At 42.0% G+C, this 21626-nt stretch overlaps 1 protein-coding gene across 5 annotated transcripts in view; it reads right to left on the reverse strand.

The window, feature by feature from the left end:
• The window catches only part of FRAS1 (Fraser extracellular matrix complex subunit 1), a 445822-nt gene that overhangs the window by 177690 nt on the left and 246506 nt on the right, over nucleotides 1–21626 (reverse strand). For all 5 annotated transcript variants that reach the window (XM_036852337.1, XM_036852339.1, XM_036852338.1 and 2 more), the window contains exons 19-20: nucleotides 15474–15614; nucleotides 13015–13158 (exon numbers count right to left, since the gene is read on the reverse strand). In XM_036852337.1, the coding sequence (XP_036708232.1) occupies nucleotides 13015–13158; nucleotides 15474–15614 (285 nt within the window). The remainder of the gene's footprint in view (nucleotides 1–13014; nucleotides 13159–15473; nucleotides 15615–21626) is intronic.

The raw sequence follows: 21626 nt of genomic DNA on the forward strand, positions 1-21626 counted from the left end.
AAAAAATATTGGAGTCAAAAATACTAGGAAATTGTGGGAAATTTGGAGGCCCATGAGAAGCTTCACCTGGACTGTACCACTTGGTTCTCAAAATCCACTCCAGGCCAAGAGGAACAGGGCACTGCTTGGCTGTGTGTGTGGCAATTTACAACTGCCTTGTCCGTACAGTTTGAGAGAATGAAGAGAGAAATCTCCCCATGGCCAGCCAGATGTATTAATTATACAATCTAAACACAATTAAGAGGTGTTAGGAGCCCATCTCCAGGCGCTGCAGGAGGTGACTGACTGACTATGTGTCCCAGGGAACTGCTACGACACCGGTCACTTCACGCACAGTAAGATCTAGGGGCATATTTTCGAAGAATTAAGCTGATTGGGAAGCAAGTCTTGAATTCTTCTTGGTAGGTGGTGACCCTCTGACAAATCCTGATTCAGATCCTTGCTGGACCCACACTGGTAGAAGCACAACTGTCAGAAACGGTGCCCCTAAAATGCCAGTATTCTCAGAGAGGCCGGCAAACCACAGAGTGAGTTCTCCTGTAATCCTCCTCACCCCACCTTCCACGCCCATTCCTCCCCACAGGTGACGTCTGGAACGAGTTCACAGGATACACTAGAGGAAGTTTACACTGTCACTGCTTAATTTGTACCAGGACCGCAGTTACTAAAATAGGGGAACTGAGTTTCCAGCCCACCAATCTAGCAGCCTCTGCAAGGATTAACGGCCCATCATAAAAGCCCCATCTGTGCAGGAAGGCATTTGCATCTGACCTTCCTGTCTGTAATCAAAAAAGGAGGCTAACCTCAAATATGTCTAAATGGTGAGCGTGCATCCACTAATTGCTTAAAAACAGAGCCTATTCTGAAGCCCGTCTCTCAGAGTCCTCCCATAGCTACTCAGTAAGTAAATCCTTATTTGTCACTATTTCAGTTATAGTAAAGAGTCTTTAAGTAAAAGACTCATTAAGGATGACAAGGAGAGGAGAGAGACCCAGGATACATTTAGGTGTAGCCTGTTTCAGATTACTGGTATATAATAAACATGTGGAGGGGGAAAGGCAGGTGGACTTCCAGTTGTTTGTATATGTGCCTGCTTGCTAACAAACCTGGTGAATTAGCACTTTAAACAAAGTAATGAACACATTATAAGGGAGCCTGGAAATGGAGTATCGACTCGAGCTGAAATAAATGCACTTCTTGTTTTTAAGCAAGCAGAAGATTCCATTTGTTTTCTAAATATGCACAGCATGCATACATACTAAAAATGTAAATACATAAAAAATTAACATTTTGACTCAGCAGCGGCAATATCCTCTAATATGTCACCCTGCAGCTGTGAGGAAATTATATGTGGTCATCACCGTGTGATGTTGTCTTCAAATCACAAAGGCTCTGCTTCAAGGATCAGTGAGGATTACGCACAATCATGATGGATGGAAGCACACGGCAGTGAAAAGACTTATTTCACATCTTTGGAGCAAAGTCAAAAAAGCTTGAAGATATTAAAGTAAATGTGTACTGTTGAAGCAATGGCTTTGGATGTTGGTTTTATGGGGCAGTGACTCCTTAGCTGATAAATAATGGACCTATAAAGACAATTTTAGACACATAGTGAGATTTTTAATAATGTCCTGTCAGTCGATTAGGTTCTTAAGGAAACCACATTAAATGTGTTTGGAAGCTGTTAAAATAATCAGCACTTGTAGCTGTTCCTCATCAGGTGAAAAAGGAATGATTCCATGCTGAAGCTCAGGGTCCTTAAAGTGTGTATAGACTGAATTCTGATGCCACTTTTAAAATTGACGGGGTTCTACTTGTGAGACAAGTACAGCAGGAATCCAGAAAATAACATATGAGTGGCAGAAGAAAAAGAAGCCTCCTCTCTTCCCCTTTTGATCATCACTTTGGTCCTAGCCCACCCATGAGTTCTTTAGAAATCACGTGTTCTTTTTAGGGTTAGGGTTTAGGGTTAGCTCTGAGTTAGTACAAAAACAAAACAAAACAAAACAAACAAACAAAACTTCCCACTTTTTCAGTGTCTGTGGCTATTGCTTTATCCTGAAAAAACCAATCAACAACAACAACAAAACCTACTACAACAGACTGGCCTTAGCGTTATAGGACAGTGATTTCCGCCCAGTGTTGACAAACGTACAAATGTGGTGAGAAGGCTGCAGTAGGACCCACGGAGACAGACAGCTGGAAGAAGGAGTGGGTGAGAGGCAGTGTCAGATGTAAGAGCAAGGCTCTCTCCTCAGTTCTGGTGCAAGTTCTTGCTGCCAATAAGGAGACATAAGCACCACTCCTGCCTTGTACCTGACCTCCCATCAGTTTATGTTTTACTCTTGCCTTACCTCCAAAATAGAAAAAAGTTCACTTCGATCAACATTTATGGAATGTGAATTGGGTGTGAGGCACTATGGAAGTTGCTGCAGGAGATAGAGCACTGAGTCAGAGTCAGACCCTTCCCTCAAGATGCTCATGACAAGGTCCAATGTCAGAAGAAAGCCACACTTAAAATGCAATTAATGTCTAAGGAGGACCAGAGAATATTTTATCCAAAGGGAATAAGAGGGACTTTAACTTTGCAAGATGTGGCAATGATTAAAATATGGAATAGGGGTGGGAAGGAAGCAGGTGTAACTCAGTTTTGAATTACAGTTGATCCTTGAACAATGCAGGGGTTAATCTGAGTATAACTTATAGTTGGCCCTCTGTATCCCCCCCTCCTCTGCATCCTCGGATTCAACCAACCATGGACCATGTAGTACTGTAATATATACTAGTGGAAAATATCTGCATATAAGTGGACCTGTGTAGTTCATACCCACATTGTTCAAGGGTCAACTGTACTCAGTTTTGAATTCCACTGATTGAAAAAATCAGTAGTGGATGGACAAGAGAGTCAGGAGAAGGAAGGAAGGACCTGGTGGGGGAGGTTTCTTTGGAGCTTTTTGAGTATGTTGTTCCTGTGGATCAAATGTCCAGAAGGTAGACAGATAGAAATGAGAGTCTGGAGATGACGATCATGTGTGGACTTGAGATAGACTCTAAGGAGAAAACAGAAATGAGCACTGGATCAAGACACTAAGGTCCTAAAGGAAAGGGGGTCAGGGAGGAAGAAGAGAAGGAAAGATAAAGAGGGAAGGAAGGAGATGAAATGAGTAACCAGAAGTGGGAATAACTATTGGGCTAGACCACCTCTTGAGGGTGACGGGACAAACCAGCTCTGGATCACAGACGGAGGAGTTCCCCCGGGCCAGGGTGAGGGAGATCCTTTCTCAAAGGAAGCAATGAGGAAAACGGTATTTAGAAGAAGATACAGAGACATTTGCAGAGAAAAGGTGAGGGAGTTTTTTTGCTGTTGTTGTTTTTAGGAGATTATGTTAATCTTCTAAACACAAAAGAAAGCAAAGATGTCAACTGATCGGAGTGAGAGTTGAGTTGAGGGAAAGTATAGTGAGTACACATGGAAAGGCCATGGTGAGCAAGGTGACAGAGCTGTAAGTAATACAACAGCTGAGAAGCAGAGAAGGTCCTATTGGAGCCAGATCGGATGATAAAGGCTGATGACGGTATTCACACGCGTGCCCTCTGAAGTGGCACTGCTTCAAAGCCCAGGTCTACTGCGTTGTAGCTGTGAAACATTGAGTAAATTGGTTAATGTCTCTCATCTCAGCCTCTTGGGCTGTAAAATGGAAATGCTACTAATCATAGGACTGACCTCCCAGGGTTGCGGTCAGGATTAAATGAGGTAATGTATGTGAGGAGCTAGTACATAGGAAGTGCTCAGTAAACATTAGTGATTATTCTTTATCTGTGGCAGGCCCAGTCAGGATTGACATTGATATCGATGGTCATACTTACATCTAAGTCACTATTTTTGCCCCATTACATGTAAACACAGAGATTTACATGTGTGTAAGAAAAGTAGATAAGTGTAGCCATAGCAATTTTGCTGTCTCTAGTACTTAAGAGGATAGCCTATGAGCCTAAATTCAGTTGTGTTCTTTAAGCATAAACACTCAAAGTCTTCTCTGCAATTCAGGTCCTGGCCTGTAGTTCTTATGAAGACAACAGCAATTGTAACTTCACTGGGAGCCCTGCCAAGTTGAAAACTTGCAAGTAAGGTCATTTCTAAAGCTATATAAGATATTGTTTAGGAAAAGTCACATGAAGGAGAAAATACAAGTTCTTGTTTTTAATTTAGGAAGGTCTCAATTTAAGCATAGGTCATGTTCTTTTTTTTTCTGAAAGTGAAAGTTCAAAGAAAAGAAATGCCTTGAAATATTCAATCATCCTTCAGCAGACAGCGTGGTCCCTTAAATAAAACACAAATTTGGAGAACAAGGGAGAGACAATCATTGAAAGTTCCAGAGAGAGATTGGATATGCAACTCATAGTTCAAGCAATAGGAGATAGGGTGACAGATGGGAAATAAGAAAAGAATGTGCATTGCCAAAAAAGAAGATAAGGAAAATAAAGAAGGAGGTGTTAAAAAAAAAAAAGAAGACACAAGAAAATTGAAAAAATATAGAGATAGAAGAATAGGGCCAGATGGAATGAAATAGAAGGTGAAAAAGAAGAGATAAGAAGCAAAAAAAAATGAGTCACACTAAGAAGATCCTTGATGCAATTAGCATAGGATGCACTGGAAGGGGATTAAAGTAGACATTAGGGCACCAGAATCAAGTCATTCCTTTGCCCGACATTTCTTTATTACCACCTATGTGCTGGTTAGGCAATGCACTGAGCTCTTAATCCCACTTCCACAGGAAGGTTTCTTGGGATGATCAAATGAAAAAATAACTGAGAAAATGCTTAAAAAATTATAAAATGTCAAGAACACAACATTATTGCTATTAACAATAACATGAAAAACAGACCTTGTCCCAGCCAAAGCCTTGGAAGTCATACTTAGTTTACCAAGCAGTAACTCTACCTCCTGCTGGTTATGGCACATACCCACAACAGGAAAACGGCCAATCAAATTAAGTTACACAACGGACGTATGGATATGGGGTGGGGAGTCAGAGAAGGGTGGGGGATGAACTGGGAGATTGGAATTAACATATATACTATGTATAAAATAGATAACTAATGAGAACCTGCTGTATAGCACAGGGAACTCTACTCAGTGCTCTGTGGTGACCTAAATGGGAAGGAAATCCAAATAAAAGGGGATATATGCATATGTATAACTGATTCATTTTGCTGTACAGCAGAAACCAACACAACATTGTAAAGCAACTATACTCCGATAAAATTTAAGTTACACAAACATAATGGAATGCTATTTAGCCATTAAAAATGACAATTATGTGGATTCTTCCAATTATTTACCAACACATGGAAATACACAAAGTGATATGAGAAATAACAAAGAAATACAGGCATAACTCATTTTATTGCACTTTGCTTAATTGTGCTTTGCAGATGATTGCTTTTTCTTTCTTTTTTTTTGTTTTTTGAACAAACTGAAGGTTTGCGGCAACCCTATGCTGTCAAATGATGGTTGGCATTTTTTAGCAATGAAGTTTCTTTCTTTTTTTTTTTTTTTGCCCGCACCTCACAGCTTGTGGGATCTTAGTTCCCCGACCAGGGATCGAACTCAGGCCCTTGGCAGTGATAGCGCAGAGCCCTAACCACTGGACCGCCAGGGAATTCCCAATAAAGTATTTTTAACTAAGGTACGTACGTTGTTTTTTAAGACATAAAGCTATTGCACACTTAAGAGACTACAATATAGTGCAAACATAATTTTTATGTGCACTGGGAAGCCAAAAAACTCATGTGACTTGCTTTATTGCAATCGTCACTTTATTGCAGTGGTCTGAAACCGAACCCACAACATTTCCGAGATATGCCTGCACGTAGCTGCTGATTACAACTGTGAAAAATGCATGTATATTAAAACAGATAAACAACAAGGACCTACTGTATAGCACAGGGAATTCTGCTCAATGTTACATGGCAGCCTGGATGGGAGGGGAGTCTCGAAGAGAATGGATACGTGTACGTGTAGGGCTGAGTTGTTTTGCTGTGCACCTGAAACTACCACAACATTGTTAATCGGCTATACTCCAATATAAAATAAAAAGTTTAAATATTATTTAAAAAAATGAATGTATGTGACCACTGAAAAAGATTAAAGTACATGAGGAGTGATATAAATTATTAAAATTTAGTATGCATTAATGTTTTCATTTAAAGTTTATTTATTTATTTACTAAGGGTATATAAAATAAAAATACATGGCAATCTAAAACAGCTTCCGGCATTTAAAACAGACCGGCAAGTTCTTGCAACTTTCCCCAGTAGTGCCTCTCCAGACCATCTTGTCATACCAGTCCCCGATGATCCACCTCTTAATCTACAATCAGAAAACTCTTCTTGAATCCCTATTCTTGTAATCAACTGTGTTTGTCCTCATCCTAGGTTCCTAGGTTCAAATCTTGGCTCTATCTTCCAACTTTTCTCATTTTGAGTAAATGACTTAAACCTTACTTAGGTTCAGTTTCTTCATATGTAAAATGGAGATAACATTAGTACCTACCTCGGAGGATCATTGGTAGTATTAAATGGCAAAATGCATTCAAAGCAACTAGCACAGTGCTTGTCACGTCATAAGCCCTCAGAACTGTCACCTATTATTAGAAACTCACAGAGAACATGAGCTAGTCAATGCCAAGTGCTAGGTAATTGGTAGAAACAGTCAGCGTACTTAGGAATTACAACGTGGGAGATGCCAAAAGGAAGCTGGCCCTAGAAGGGACGGAATCTGAGCGAGGCCACGAGGGACGGATGGGTAGGATTTTGACGATGAAAATAAGGTAGTAACTGCTACACGTTTTAGTGTGTGCCTCTTTCCTTCTCTCAGCTGACAGCCCCAGGAGCAGCTACAGCAAGATGTAGAGCAGCGCCAACCCACTTTGCCCACGTGCAGAAACTGCTGTAAAACAGAACTGGTTCCCACCTCTCTGGCTTCAAGTCAGAGTATCTGGAGACAGAGAGTTGTACACTGGCTCACGCAGGGCTCTTCCCCAGTCCTTAATGATGTCCAATTTGAACTGTTTTGTTTTGTTTTTTTCATTACTCAGTGTTTCAGTTCTATCAGCTTATTCCAAAACAAGGATTTGTTGCTCTTTTAATCTGTGCATTTCAACTTTTTCACCATGTTTTTCAGGCTCCTCTTTCAGAAATGAGTGACAATAAATGGGGAAGATTGTAGAAGGGACTCAGAAGGTTTTGTTTTCTTTTTAATGATTTGGAAGAAAAATGTTACCAGGTTTTCTAATCAGTCAGCTCAGGTTCAGAGAGCAAACACTTCTCCGACTCAGTGCTAGAGGATGATTACTGATTGCTCTTTGACGCTCTCAGCAGTCAAGAGAGTGGCAACCCTGAGAATTCTTGGGGCCCCCTCTGCTTGCCCACAGAGAAGAGAAGGAAGGGAGAAAGGACGGGAGGGAGGGACGCACTGAGGGATGGAAGGAAGGAAGTCCACAGTCTGAGTATAGGTTGAGTATTTCATTTTACCTTTAGGGAGTGCCAACAAATTGTCCAACATATTAACATCAGCTAGTGCAGGGCTTCTCAAAGACTGTTCTGCAAAGCACTGGTTAGCTCTGTGAGAGTCTATAATAAATCGAAGGAAGGGGTCTGCAATGAAATGTTTGGCAAATGGGTAGCCTTCTTCATCTCAGAGAGTCACAATGCACATCTGCTTATTTAAGGTTTTGAGAAATCCTGAAATAAAGAAAGCGTGCTTAACTTTATTTAACCGAGAGTTTCCTAAATTTATTCAGCCACGAGACATTCTTGCATGTAACACCTATTAACCATTGCTTAGAACTCAACTACCATGGAATACGATATGAAAATTCTCAGAGCAATATTTCTTTACTGACACTTGTCTTCTTTTGCTTACATTCTGGCACAGATTTATGAAGAAAACAAACCAGCATTTTAAAAAGTACTGCATAAAAAAATGTTTAATCCCCTAGAATTCTACCATCCTAACAAATCAGCTATTTAAAATTTTGCAGTCTTCATAGAAAACAAACCCACGGTTACCAAAGGGGAAGGCTAGGTGGCATAAACTGGGAGTATGGGATTAACAGATGCACACCACCATGTACAAAATGGATAAACAACAAGGATTTACTGTGTAGCACAGGGAACTATATTCAATATCTTGTAATAAACTCTAACGGGGAAGAATAAAAAAATATAGATATATACATATATGTATGTTTAGCTGAATCGCTTTGCTGTATACCTGAAACTAACACAATATTGTAAATCAACTATACGTCAATTAAAAGTAAAATATATACATAAAATTTTGCAGTCTTCCCCTCCACAATTATTACTCTCGGTATTATCTCCTTTTCTACGTAAGAACTAAAAAGTAGAACCTTCCCATTAGACATTCCAGAAAGCCCGAGGCATTTTTTTTAATGCATCTTCATTTGGATATTTCTCCTTCATGTTTTCTTTTTAATTCTCACCCTCTTCTATGAACAGGAGAAAGGTTTTAGCTGAGAAAGACAAATGGAGGGAACACCCCAGGCTTTGAAATTTGGGGAAAACTTTGTTGAGATGCGGACAAAATATAAAGAACAAAAATCTATGAAGAAAAAACCTGGTTTTTTTCACCCCAGTTCATTCACCTTTGCTGAAAGCCTTCACCTCTGGCCTATTCTCACAAACTGTATATTAGCTTTGATAGACTTGAAGGGAAAAAAACCCACACATATAACATCTCCATATGTGATAACACATTGAGGTTATTGGACCTGTTCCCAGGATGTGTTTATTCTTATCTGTGTGATAGATTAGATGTAATTTTCTTTCTTAAACAGCTAAGTGCAAGTAAGAGGTCTCTGATGATGATCTTAGGTACAGCTCAGATAGAGAATAAATCCTGTGAGTAAATGCTACCACCCTGCAAAGCTCACACATGATAGAGGGAGCAGAGAGGGTGCTTCTCCAGGGCTTCCACTGCTAGACCTTCCCAAGGATGATGGAAATACACACTCTACTGACGGCACTGCACGGGGTGAATTCTGCTTTGTCTATCACTAGGGCTCCTCCTAACACCTTCCTGAGTTTAGATAAAAGTCATTGAAATGTTCCAGGAGGTTAACTTACGACTGACTGAAGCAACACCTCAGCTAAAAAAAGAGTTCCAGGACCTTAGGTTTACGGTAAAATGAAGATAGCAGATAAGATCACGTGGCTATGTTCAGAAAGCTGTGTTCACTTAGACTTTCACCGTCCTCCTGGACAGCTACCCCAGATGTCCAAAGGTCCAACCTGCCCAAGCTCAAACACATTATCTTCCTATTTTGGCCCTTGGTAAATAATGCTCCCATTCATCGAATTTACTTGACCAGAAAATCATCCCCAAAATTTCCTCTCCCTTAGCCTGAGGGCTAAGAGATCACCAACTTCTGCTGCTTCTATTAGGTTGAACCATATAAAATTGCCAGTATTTGACCAGGTTTTGCCCACAAAACAGCGATCCCCCATAGGTCAACCTAATATATAATTAATGCTTATTGAAGCCATGCCTCTTGTTTTTCATCCCCTCAGCAATTTTCTCATCAAAGGGCTTCATCTCTCATCTGGATTCTCACAACTCCCTCCTAAAGGTCTTTTTGCCCTCAGGCCTTCTTCTACGCAATCTTCCGCAGATCTTTCTCTTTGCAGAAATGTAATCATAACATTTCCCTCTTTAAAAACCTTCAAGAGATCCCCACAGCCTTGATAACAAAGCATGTTCTCCTTAAACAGAACATACAAAGGCCCTCGTGACCTGCCTTGCTTTCTTCTGCTTCAGGTCACAGCACCCCCGTACTTGGAGCTGGCATTCTACTTAACCCTTTGTTGGTGCCTGAATAGAAAATATTCTTTGGCTCGTTATCTGGAATGCTATCCCCTCCAAATCTCCAAACCCCTCTAATTCTTACTCATGTTTCCAAATCATCTCAGTTATGACATGTTCCAGAAAGCCTTCAGTACCCGTTAGCACTACACGCACACACACACAGACTGCAGTCTAGGTTAGGGTGCTGTCCCACAACCTCACCTCATAGCCACAGTAATAACATATTCAACACATATCTCCTTCCTTCACTATACACTACATTTCCTGAATGCAAGCACTTTATCTTCTTCATCTGGGCCTCCCCAGAGCCTAGCACAGTGCCTGGTATGGAGCGTGTGCTTAAAAAATGCTTGATGATGCCACAAACGAATGAATGCATTACAGTGTTACAGAGAGAATTGGGAGGTGTTTGGAAAGGGCATATATATATATTGAAAAAATAAACTTTGGGGCCAGTGCACTTCTCTGAAAGATCAACAACTGAAATTACCCGTCAAATTTTTCTGCAACAAATATTGTTATGCCATTCTCAACTCAACAAAGGATTTCCAAGCACTAGACAATGGGTTACCTTATTTAAAACCTTCACTTAATATACCTAATCTCAGGACAGCCAAGGTGTGTCCCTTCCAGCTTATTTTAGTGGAACCTGCTCATCTAGGGCTGGGGACTTTCAGAGCCATTTAGCCTAGTCCCATGATCCTTTATTCTAGTGGTCCCTTATAAGCCTTAAAAAATTAATGCAATTCCTAATCACCTAACTTACCATCAGAGGGCTCTGGACATTGGAGAGAACAGAGCTGATTAAAAGTTAAATTTTTCCAATCTCCTTATATAAACATTTATTTATAAAATATGTCCCAGTATTAAATTTTTAGGGTCCACAGGCAGACTAGGTTGGAAATAGAAATGCCATTATGAAGGTTCAACCTTCTAACATCTCTCTCTGACTATAATCTCTCCTCACTACGATCCATCTTCCAAAAAGCTTGCAGATTTCCTGCCTATAACACAGTCTTAGTTCTCACAGTCACCCCTAAAACTCTCACAGCCCTATTGCCCACAAGAGTCAGTCCAAATTTCTCAGCCTAGAACTCTGGGTTCTCTATACCCTGGTTCCAACTTAAATTTTCCAACCATTTCCTCTAATATGCCTTAATTCAAACCATTGTCCTTCAGCCAGGTTGGACCACTCTCACTGGCCATGAACAGCCCACATGTTCTACCCCCTGCGCCCATCTCCTGGTAGAACCACATCTGGAAAGCCCGCCTTATTTCCCTCTGTCTAACAGAATCCTACCTATTCTTCAGGAAGAGTTTTAGGCCCCATCTCCTCCACAATGCTTTCTATATCTTTTATTTCTCCCTCCTCTGAACTCCTACAACCCATTCTGCCTATTGATGTTATTATCCATAAATTGCTTTGTACTATGTGTTAACTGTAGTTGTGTCTTTGGTTCACCTCCTTAAGTAGCCTGGAAGATCTCTGTGACCCCTCAAACAGCAACTCAGCAACCTGGACTCAGTTGATTCTCAAAAAATATCCACTAATGTGCTTTAACCATGTTAGGAACCTCTGACTAGCTGCTCCTTTGTATCCTAAAGTAAGAATCAGTAGCTGAACTCAAGCTTACAAACTATAATACCAGTTAGATCCGCCCTTGCCAGATTCCTCTTCCAGGGGAGGCACTAATGCCTCCTATCTGCCCGCTTCCCAAGTCAACCCTGACTACGCTGGCAGGACTGGCAAACAGTTCACACCCTACAGTGGTGGGGTAGCACATTTGTCTAAAGCCTGGAATCTCTGAGCTTCCACTTTCCATTGCCTCTAAAATGTCTGCAGTCTCTATAATCAGGTTTTGCCCTGAATCCCAGCCTGTTTTGGCTGTAGCCCCGCTCTCGACAGTTCAGTCTTCCTAGGGTATAGATCTTGGACCCTAATGTCTAGTCTTTTTTTTTGGCTGCACTGCACGGCTTGTGGGATCTTAGTTCCCTGACCAGGGATTGAACCTGGGCCCGCAACAATGAAAGCTCGGAGTCCTAACCACTGGACCGCCAGGGAATTCCCTCGAATGTCTAGTCTTTAGCCAAGGTCATGTGCAAAAAGAAATGGATCACCCAGGACCATGGCGCCACAGCCACACTTGAAGTGCGCTCATTGACTTGCTGTATCGAAGGGGTCTGCTTGATACTCTGATCTACACAACTGGCCACACCTCCTCCCTGCCCAGGAACAAGCCCTACAGCCGGGTCAACCCCTCCAGCATGCATCCAACCGGATTTCTCAGCTCTCCCACTTGCCCAGTGGATCCCAGAATGCCTCCCAGTCAAGCCCTTCAGTGTGACAACAGCTGCTGCAGGTAAATCTCTTCAAGTTGCTCCTAGAAGTGAGTCAAGAAATACAAAGTAACCTACTAGTCTGTAAGTTGCCCTCTCCAGACTGTAAGCTCTTTGAGGGCAGAATAATTGTCTTATTCATCTTTTTTTTTTTTTTTTTTTTGGTATTCTGAGCATCTGACCATTAGGAGACAAAGGTATTTGTCGTAGGAATGGATGGATGAACACATACTGCATGGCTCCTTCATCACTATCCAAATTCCGGGCTGCTTTCCTGATTTCTTTCTTTTTGAGATCTGAGTACTAAACTGAGGAGGAAAAATCCCATCTCCTGAAGAAACTGATTTACTTCTAGGTTAATCTCCCTATATTTTTGTGCCTGGGGCTGATGACAAAGTTTCCCCACAGGAGGAGATAATGCAGACAAGAGGGCGACAGTCTTCTGAGTGACTGCTTTGAATATACTTTTTGCTCTCTTAAGCTGAAGTGCACCACATGCACAGAAGGAGCCCTTATCATGACTTCAGTCTTCATTAATATGAGGGTCTAAGTTTTCTCAGGAATTGCAAGAGTATTATTAGAAGATTCCACTTGAATCCACAGATACTTACTAAATGTCGTATAGGAAACAGTGAAGTGAGTCTTCAGACATGAGACAAATATCTTCCAAAGAGAGCTCTTATTCTGATGACAAAGGACAAATACGAGAGCCTTCTGGAGCCTGGCAGGAAGAACCCGAGCCTTTGGCTAGTGACTTCTGAGACTGTGAAGGGGGTCTCACTCACCGGCACAGTAGCCCACGAGGTTGAGGAACTGCTTCTCTTTACAGCTGGTCCTGCAGCTCCCACCAGCCAGAGTGACACGAGGGTGACAGGAGATGCAGTCAGATTCCGATGGGCCGTGGCACTGCCTGCAGGTGGGGTGGCACTCTAGAAGGAAAAACAAGAACCAGGATTGGAATTAGCAGCTCAGCATGTAAACACATGAAGTCCTTAATGTACTCCACAAATTACACTAAGAGCAGACTTCAAATACTAATCATCTTTTGAAGATTCCTGAGCGAGCCTGCCACACCCTTAGGCATTGACCGAAAGACGGCATTTCTAGTGTCAGTGAAAACACTGGCCATGAACAGAACGTGGAATCTAGAACCATTAAATGAGAGGAATTGGCTGCTCAGCATGACCATCCCCATCTATATAAGTAAGGAAGTTCAGGTCAAAGTTACAAAGCAGAAAAGCAAGTGGTAAGACTGTCCCTCTCTAAAATTCAAAGAGCGAGACGGGGAGAAGAGGGAGACATTTTGCTTCTTAGAAATCCCGGGCAGGCAAAGGGGGAACCATCCACAGCAGGGGAAACTAAAACTTCTCACTGGAGTCAGATGCCAGCCATGCTCTCCCTCCAGGCCACAGCCTGGATGCCTGTTTTAGCAGCAACACTTAAGTAAAGTACAAAGAACTGAAAAAGGCCTCTTTCTGGAGGTTATCCTGAGCCATATTTGAAGTTCAGTCCCTTAGACGAAACTGTCAAAGCTGTTTTCCCCAGAAAAACCACCTAATGACTGAGAGGCACTACACTGAAAAAGAGCAGTGAGTCCCAGTAAGTGTAGGCAATAAAGATAAGGATGGCAAAGAATCAAAGAAGGTTGCAGCTGTGCCTGCATTTGTGCTGCCAAGCTGGGCAGCAGGAGCAAGCGCATGGAAGGAGATGGAAGGGGTTCTCTGCCAAGGATGAGAAGGTCTAAGCCTGTCTGATTCCAAGAGGAGGGGAGGTGAAGGGCTGGAGCTGGGTAGAGCTTGCTGGAACTGATGACAAAGAATTCCCTTCTGGCACAGAGCTGGTGGGAAGAAAAGGCACAGAGTTCCAGTAAAGTCAACTGCCTCTCATGTCTTCTGGCGGGAGGCCAAGGGAAGATAAGGAGTTATAGGGAAAAAAAAAAAAAAAAAAGCAAGCAAGCAAGAAAATGAACTGCTGATTAGAAGGCTAGCATGAATTATCACCCCTTCTACATTCCTGAGGCGCTTAACTTTGCAAACGCACGTCCAAAAGATACTAGCGCTCTCAGGACGATCTCCCACCGCCCAGGGCTTCCTCCCTGCCAGAATATTTCCAGTGACCTTGGTGCCCTGCCGCCTGTGGTGCCCTCCATCTGCGGGCTTCAAGCAGGCAGAGGCACAGGCAGAGAAGAGTTAGAGCTACTCAGACTTTCCTCCCCAAACAATTTTCCACACACGAAAACCAACTGGGCGAGGGTGAGAGCACATAAGGACAGACCACAGTTTTCAAAGAGAACCCCACTGACAAAGAAACCAGGAACACCCCCCCACCTCCACTGAGCTTGATAGAGTGTTTCAAGTAAAGCAATCCATCAGGGGCCTGCAGAGACTAAAAAGCTAGTGGAAGAAGACAATTCCAGAAGAAATATAATATTGATCTTCAATGGTCTAAATCTGTGTTCGCATTAAATTTCCTCTTTGGTGTTGGAGGCCAGATGAATCTTACAAGTGTTAATTTATTTCAAAAATATTTTATACATTTACTACCTGTTTTCCGATTCCAGAAACACATACCAAACAATTTCATAACGATGGGCTTTTTCCTGTAAGTTGGCCTCAACACTCTATTTTTAGAAATAAAACTATAATCATGATAGAATGTGTTTTGCCTTGTCTTTTTTTTTTCTGTAGATACAAGAAAACACAGTGCTACAGTAAGGTGCTTAAATTTTAGTATTTTGTCGAGTCCAGTGAAACCCTGCACTAATCTGAACTGGCAATTTCTAGAATCTCTGTCACTGAAATATAAAGGTGCTCTTAAAAACATATTGGACTGAAATGTCAAGGAAGAAAATAAATACCTCTCTCTCTTTTTGCTCTATTAGGCTGCAGCCAGGGGAAGGGGGGCCGAGACCTGCAGAGGCAATGCCAAATGCCTGATCCCACACAAATGCATGAGAACCTGTGGTAGCTCATTTCCGTGATGATCACCATTAAATCCACCCCTCGCTGTATGAAGAGGGTAAAGCTGATTCTAACTTTTCATTTCATCCACACTTCCCTATTGGATGAACAGAATTTCACTTGTTCCCCTCACTCTATCCCTTGACTCCTACAGGTTCAAGACAAGGATTCACAGCCCATTCCTAGTCCCCTGGTATGACAAGGTTTCTAACTACCGAGTCGGGTTGCATTATGAAGATAAAACACGGGCACAGGGAATATGCCCCAGCATGTTACATACTCACCTGTACAGCTGCCTTCCAGGTTAAAGTACCCATCTGGGCACTGGGAGAGGCACTGCCCATCCAACAGCACGTGGGAAGGCCAGCAGGCTGTGCAGTTATGCGGGCTCTTCCCTGCACACCCAAAACAGGATTGGTGGCAAGCTGGAAGGAAGATAAAGCAGAGGAGACAATCAGGAAAGCCACCATTCGACAAGGACAGTAGCTATGTCCCTCCTGTTAACATTCCTGCATCAATATAAGTTCTGCACATTCACTGAGTTTTTTTCCAAGGACAGGGCACACATCTCACATACTTCTTTCTCAAGGATGTATCCCACGAAGCAAGCATCTGCGGAACCCAGATTAAGAAAGGCATAAATGCCACAAAACAGAAATAACCACTTTCAGAGTCATCCATTTCTTTCTTCCCATGTTCCCATTCTCAGAGAATGTCAGATAAAGAACAGGAAGCCACAAGCGGGTCTCCTTCTCTCAGGATAGCGCCTCCACCACCACACATCAACGGGCTGCTGATCACGTTGCTCAAATTAAAGAGAAAGGTGATGGAAGCCTTACTTACTGACTCCACAAAGGTTTAATGTGATGCCTACTGTCTGATGGAGACTGAACATACACAGGTGAGAAGAACTGTCCAACGTTTTGAGCGGCCCAAACTAGCTGCATCAACAGACACACAAGCAAGTAACTGCAATATAATAAATGGGGGATGGAGTATAACAGAGAAGAAGAGCATCACATCACAGCTCTCTGTGACCTTGACTAAGGTATATAATTTCTCAAGGCTCCCTCTTCGTCATGTATAAAATGAGGACATAAACTATACGTACTGTTGTGGACACTACATGGGTTGTTTACCCTGCCTCGCTCGTTTCTTCCCACAGAAACCACAATAAAGCCTCTTGCCCACGTTTTCCCCTCACTCCTTCTGCCTCCTGACCAACTCTAGTGCTTCCCTGTATGGCCCCTCCATGATGTGACATGCCCTTCCTCTTGGGAACTGTGAGTAACAAACTATCTCTCCTATAGCAATCGTCTCTTGATCTTTTGGCCTCACCATATCTGAATAATAACAAAATCTACAATTTGAAACAGCCAGTAATTCACCTCCAATCATTCATTCATTCGTTACTAAGCCTCAAGTAGGCCTAGGTGCTGGGGAAACAATTGTAAGACAATGCATGGGATGACCCCATGCATTTCAGGCCACCTTCTCTCCAATGGACAAGATTCACTGCCTGCAGGGACACTACCTTCAGTCTCCTCTTTGCCTCCTCTGCTGCCTCTATCAAACACCTGGAAGATTTAGAGATTTAGAGACCAGCAGCTTGGAAGAACCGGATGGGATTTTACCCCACTGAGGTCTCCATTTCCACCAACCCCCAATAAAAATGCAAATTTCAATCTTTGATTTATGTGGGGCTGTTACAAGCTAGGATGTCCTGGTCCAGCAGTTTAACTGGTTGTTAAAGTACGAAACTCCCGGTATATGGCTGGTATTTGATGCTGTCCTAAGCCTTCTGGTGCTCTACCCGAGTACCCTGCCTCATCCATAACCCAGAACCTAAAGGTTTAATACCTGTACCAGGAGGCCTCCAGGACCCTGCTCCTGAGTTAAGGCCAGGACCCATTTGGATTGGACAGTACACCCCACCTTACTGGTTGATAAAATTTTGATTATCCCCCCTGGATACATTGCATAACTTTCTATCTTTTCAACAGTATTTATTACTCTTATGAAAAACAGAGCCAGAGTTCCACGTTTTAAAATAATTTCCTTTTTTTTTTTTTACATTGCCTTGTTAACAACTCTAATAGCACAAGTCACAGTAATTTTTTTCCAAGTATTTTCAGAATCACTGGGAAAATATTTCCTCTTTAAAAAAAATAGAATAGGTAAGCAAATATTATAAACGAGGGGTACACATTAGCTCATTATTTAAGACGTTTAACGCAAAGTGAAACAGCATGTAATGGAAAGTCAGGTGGCAATATTTCAAAAAACAGCTAAATTATATTGTCAACACAAAGCCTTCCACGATGATATGGGGAAGCAACATACTTCTACATACTTAAATATATTTATGATAATACTAATATGTTCATATTAGACTTTACAAGATTGCTAAAATCTATAGCTCTTCCTGTTATACCTCCTTAATAAATAGGAAAGCAAAGCGTATCATTGTGGAATTGAAAACTGGGAGAAGGTGAATTAATGCATTATGAGCACACAACTTATTTCATCTCATTCCATTTGGTCACAAAATCAATGTGATAACCTGGTTCAATGTGAATAAAGACTGTTATTGAATTATATAAAACAAGAAAGCAATGAGGACAAATGAGTTTGAAAGGTTGATGGGCCAAGAATTCCAGGAGAAAGGCCCTTTGCCTCCTACTAGGTTTTAGAAATAAGCCTCACTGGACATCCCCACGGCAGACTTCAGAACTGCCTTCGTTAGAAATGTTTAAGAACCAAATAGATAATGAGCTAGTTAGTTGCTGTGTGGCACAGAAGGAAAAAGATATGCTGGGTGATGTTCCGCTCAATGTATTTTTTTCTTTATGATACTCTCTTTCCATAACTACAGGCATTTGCATCTTTTTTTTTTAACTTCAAAAACATATTTATTTAGATACAAAGTTCATCCAAGACCCCATAAAAAGACCTTGGTCTGTTTTCAAAGAGTATTGTGACAGTCATGGGCTCTTTTTTAACTTTGGTTCCTATAATTTACACTGGGGACCTGAGTTGATCATTCCAAACCAGTGAATTAACAAATGGAGGAGCAGAAAGGAAGACTGCAGGGTCATAACTGTCTCCAGATGTGGGGTCTGGCACAGTGTCAGCCTGGTGACAGTAACCGATGAAAGTCCCTCCTTTCCAGCTAACAGCAGGCGGCTACAGGCATTTGCATCTTTAAAAAAAGCTCATGAAACTTCAATTCTGTGCTGGTTTTGGAAATGTCTACACTATTTCAGTGACTTTTATGAGGGTCTATCATGTTATGGAATGATTTCATAGCAGCAGTTCTGGTTTGAAGTCTAAGATCCTTCAAGGAAGACTAACTTCATTACAGGGCATATATGCAAGAGATCTGAAAAAAGTTCTATGAATAATTTCTCCATGTAACACTACATTTTTAGAGAGTGGCTTTCCGGTTGATGGGTGAGTATATTTCTGAAAAAGCATAACTGAGCTGCTTAAGCACTAATAGTGTCAGTACTACAAGTGTCCTCAGATGGTTGTAAATTCCAGTCAACCTGACTCCAGTAAAAATTTTACCTCAATTAAAACATATCAATTTTTTGTTCATTCTATTTTCTATTTAAATTTCAGACAATGAACACTACTACTTTTTTTTTTTCTTTTTAATAATACAAAAAGTGGGCCAGCGTCCCAATTTTCATATATAAAATTTCCTGGCTTTTCATGTCAAAACAATTTTTGGAGGTAGACGTCTTTCAAATTATGATGTAAATATCAAAATCCTCTAGGATATGCAGTAGGAATACTGTGATGAGGGATGAACGTTAAAAGGAGTGAAGTCAAATAAAATCGCTCTCCCTCTTTCCCTCACCCTTCTTTTCCTTCTTCTTTCTTTTTTTAATGAACATGATCTAACCTACCCCCCAACACCGCACTAGATTGGGAACACTTAAAGAGTAAAAATCACATCTCCATCTCTGTGACTCCCGCAATACCTGTCCCGGGCATGTCACAAGTTCTCAGTAAATGAGTTTCTGCTGACTGAAAGGGTGGGCAAGTAGGAAGGTGGGGGGGAAGGGTAGGGGGATGGAAACATTGACAGACACTTCTAGGTCTCCTTTCTCTTTGATCTTTTCTTTTCAGCCCTTCTCTGTTTACATCATGAATACTGGAGCTTCCCAAAATTGGACCCTCTGCCCTTTTCTTCTCACTCTTGGGCAAACATCCATAGCTTTAATGATGACCTCCATACTGGTGAGTCCCAGATTTATGCGTACAGCTCTGACTTTTACCCTGAACTCTAATCACATAAATCTAACTGCCTAAGGGATATCTCTGCTTGGTGTTTCACTGGTATCTCATATTCCTCCTTCCCCCAATACTACCAGTATCCATTTCCAAGCTCAATCGCTATCTACTTATTATAAATTATGGCATCACATTCCCTCTGTCCAAACTGTACTCACTATCCACCTCCAACCCGACATCCTACCCCCTACCTGGTCTTTCTTTTGTATTCCCTGGCTCACCTTTACCACACCATTCACCAAGACACTCATGCTGAGATCCTTAAGACTTCTACTTTTCCATCACCACAACACAGCCAAGGTAGGTTGACTTCCACTTCATAAATCTCTGTCTAATATCCCAACTTAACCATCCCCATGGCCGCTTGGTGTAGACCTTCAACATCACTCCTGATGTGGATTAGTGCAGCAGCTTTCTAACCAGCCCCACTGTTTCTCCCAACTTACCTGCCACACCACAGCCAGAGAGATCACTATAAAATGCAAACTGACCAAATTATTCCCCTACTTAAAATCTTTTACTGGGTCTCTAAAAGCTGTAGCGTCTAATCTCCTCAGCACAGCACATAGAGCCCTTCATGACAGGACTCACCCCCATGTCTCCAGTATCACTCCCTACAACTCACCTTTTGGACTTTATACTGCAGGAGAACCAAATGCATGATGCTTCTCCAGATACGCCATGCCTTTGCACTTGCTGTTTCCCTGGCCTAGAATGCCCTTTCCCACCTTCTCCCCTGGTGAATTCCCATTAATCCTCCACAGTCTGATGATGTGGTTTTCCTTTGCAAATCTTTCCTCATACCCTCTCCCCGCGACAGTCAGTCCCCTTGTTTGTGTTCTTCCTGTATTTTGTGCCTACAGCCATTACAACCTATATCATGTTCTTTTAATTTCTTGTCCAGTGTCAGTCTCCTCAACTTGATCACGCTTTCCTTAAGGTATGGTCTATATCTTTTTCGTCTTTCTATCCCCAAAGCCTAGCACACCCATGCTATAAAAGCAAGAAGGGGAAAGTGAAGCAGTTGGAACATTTCTAGAAGGCATGCATTTGTACAGCTTATGTCAGCACTCCAGGGAGTACATTAAAGACCGTTGCTTAATATAGATGCTACTTATTTTATTCCATTAATGCAAGGGAATCCCAACTTTGTTAATAGTAACATACTCTTAAACAGAGCACGCCGACCCCTCCCCATTTATTTCTTTAATTAAAGAAGGCCTTTGGTGAATCTTAAGAACTAAATAGATCAAAATACCACAGTGTACTTTATTTCTTCCCATTCACCCAAAGCAAGTTAATTAATTAATCAAAGTAATCAATGAATTTTCTTATTTAAAAATAAAGAAATGGGCATTCTGGTCCAAGATGGCAACACAGGAGGCTCCTGAATTCACTTCCTCCCATGGTCATTCCAAATCTACAGCTACACACCGAACAATTCCCTCTAAAAGAAATCCAGAAACTAGCTGAGCAACTCCTACACATTAGATGAATGAGGGGGAAAAAAACACAAAAACCCACATCAAAACGGGTAGGAAGGCAGAGACATACAATCAGGAGGGAACTCACAACGCCCAGCTTCTCCCTGAGGAGTTAAGGGTTTAGAACTAACATCTAGCACCCCAACTTTAAGACTTCCACCTGAGGAATGGGACCCCAAAACTCTAACTCTGAAAGTCAAAAGGGCTTGAATCCAGAAAACCTCTAAGACGAGAGCATATAAAGAAACAGTTCTTCACAAGCTCACTAGGATTTGTGGTGCTTGTTCCCCCAGGGCTCAGGGCAGAGGCCTCAGTCAGAAATGCCCATCTCCCAGTCTTTTCCTGAAAGGGACGTATTTGCATACATTAAAAGCTGCAGCCTGAGGGTCAGGCTTCTACTTTAACACACACGTAGAGGCTGCAATCCTCTTCTGAGACCTGGGCCGAGGTCAGGCCCTCCCTCTGCCCGGCTCCAGGTCACTCTTTCTCCCTGGAAGGAGCCTGTGTGAACTTCCAGTGCCCTGGCTTTTGTGGCTGCTGCCCAGAGGACACACCCCTTGATGGCCTGACTCTGGTGATCAGCAGGGCTTGAGTACGTGGATTCAGCAGGACTGTAGCAAACAGAGGAACAGTTCTTAACTGGCTACCCAT

The sequence above is a fragment of the Balaenoptera musculus genome, chromosome 5 (genome assembly GCF_009873245.2).
Source record: "Balaenoptera musculus isolate JJ_BM4_2016_0621 chromosome 5, mBalMus1.pri.v3, whole genome shotgun sequence".
NCBI lineage: Eukaryota > Metazoa > Chordata > Mammalia > Artiodactyla > Balaenopteridae > Balaenoptera > Balaenoptera musculus.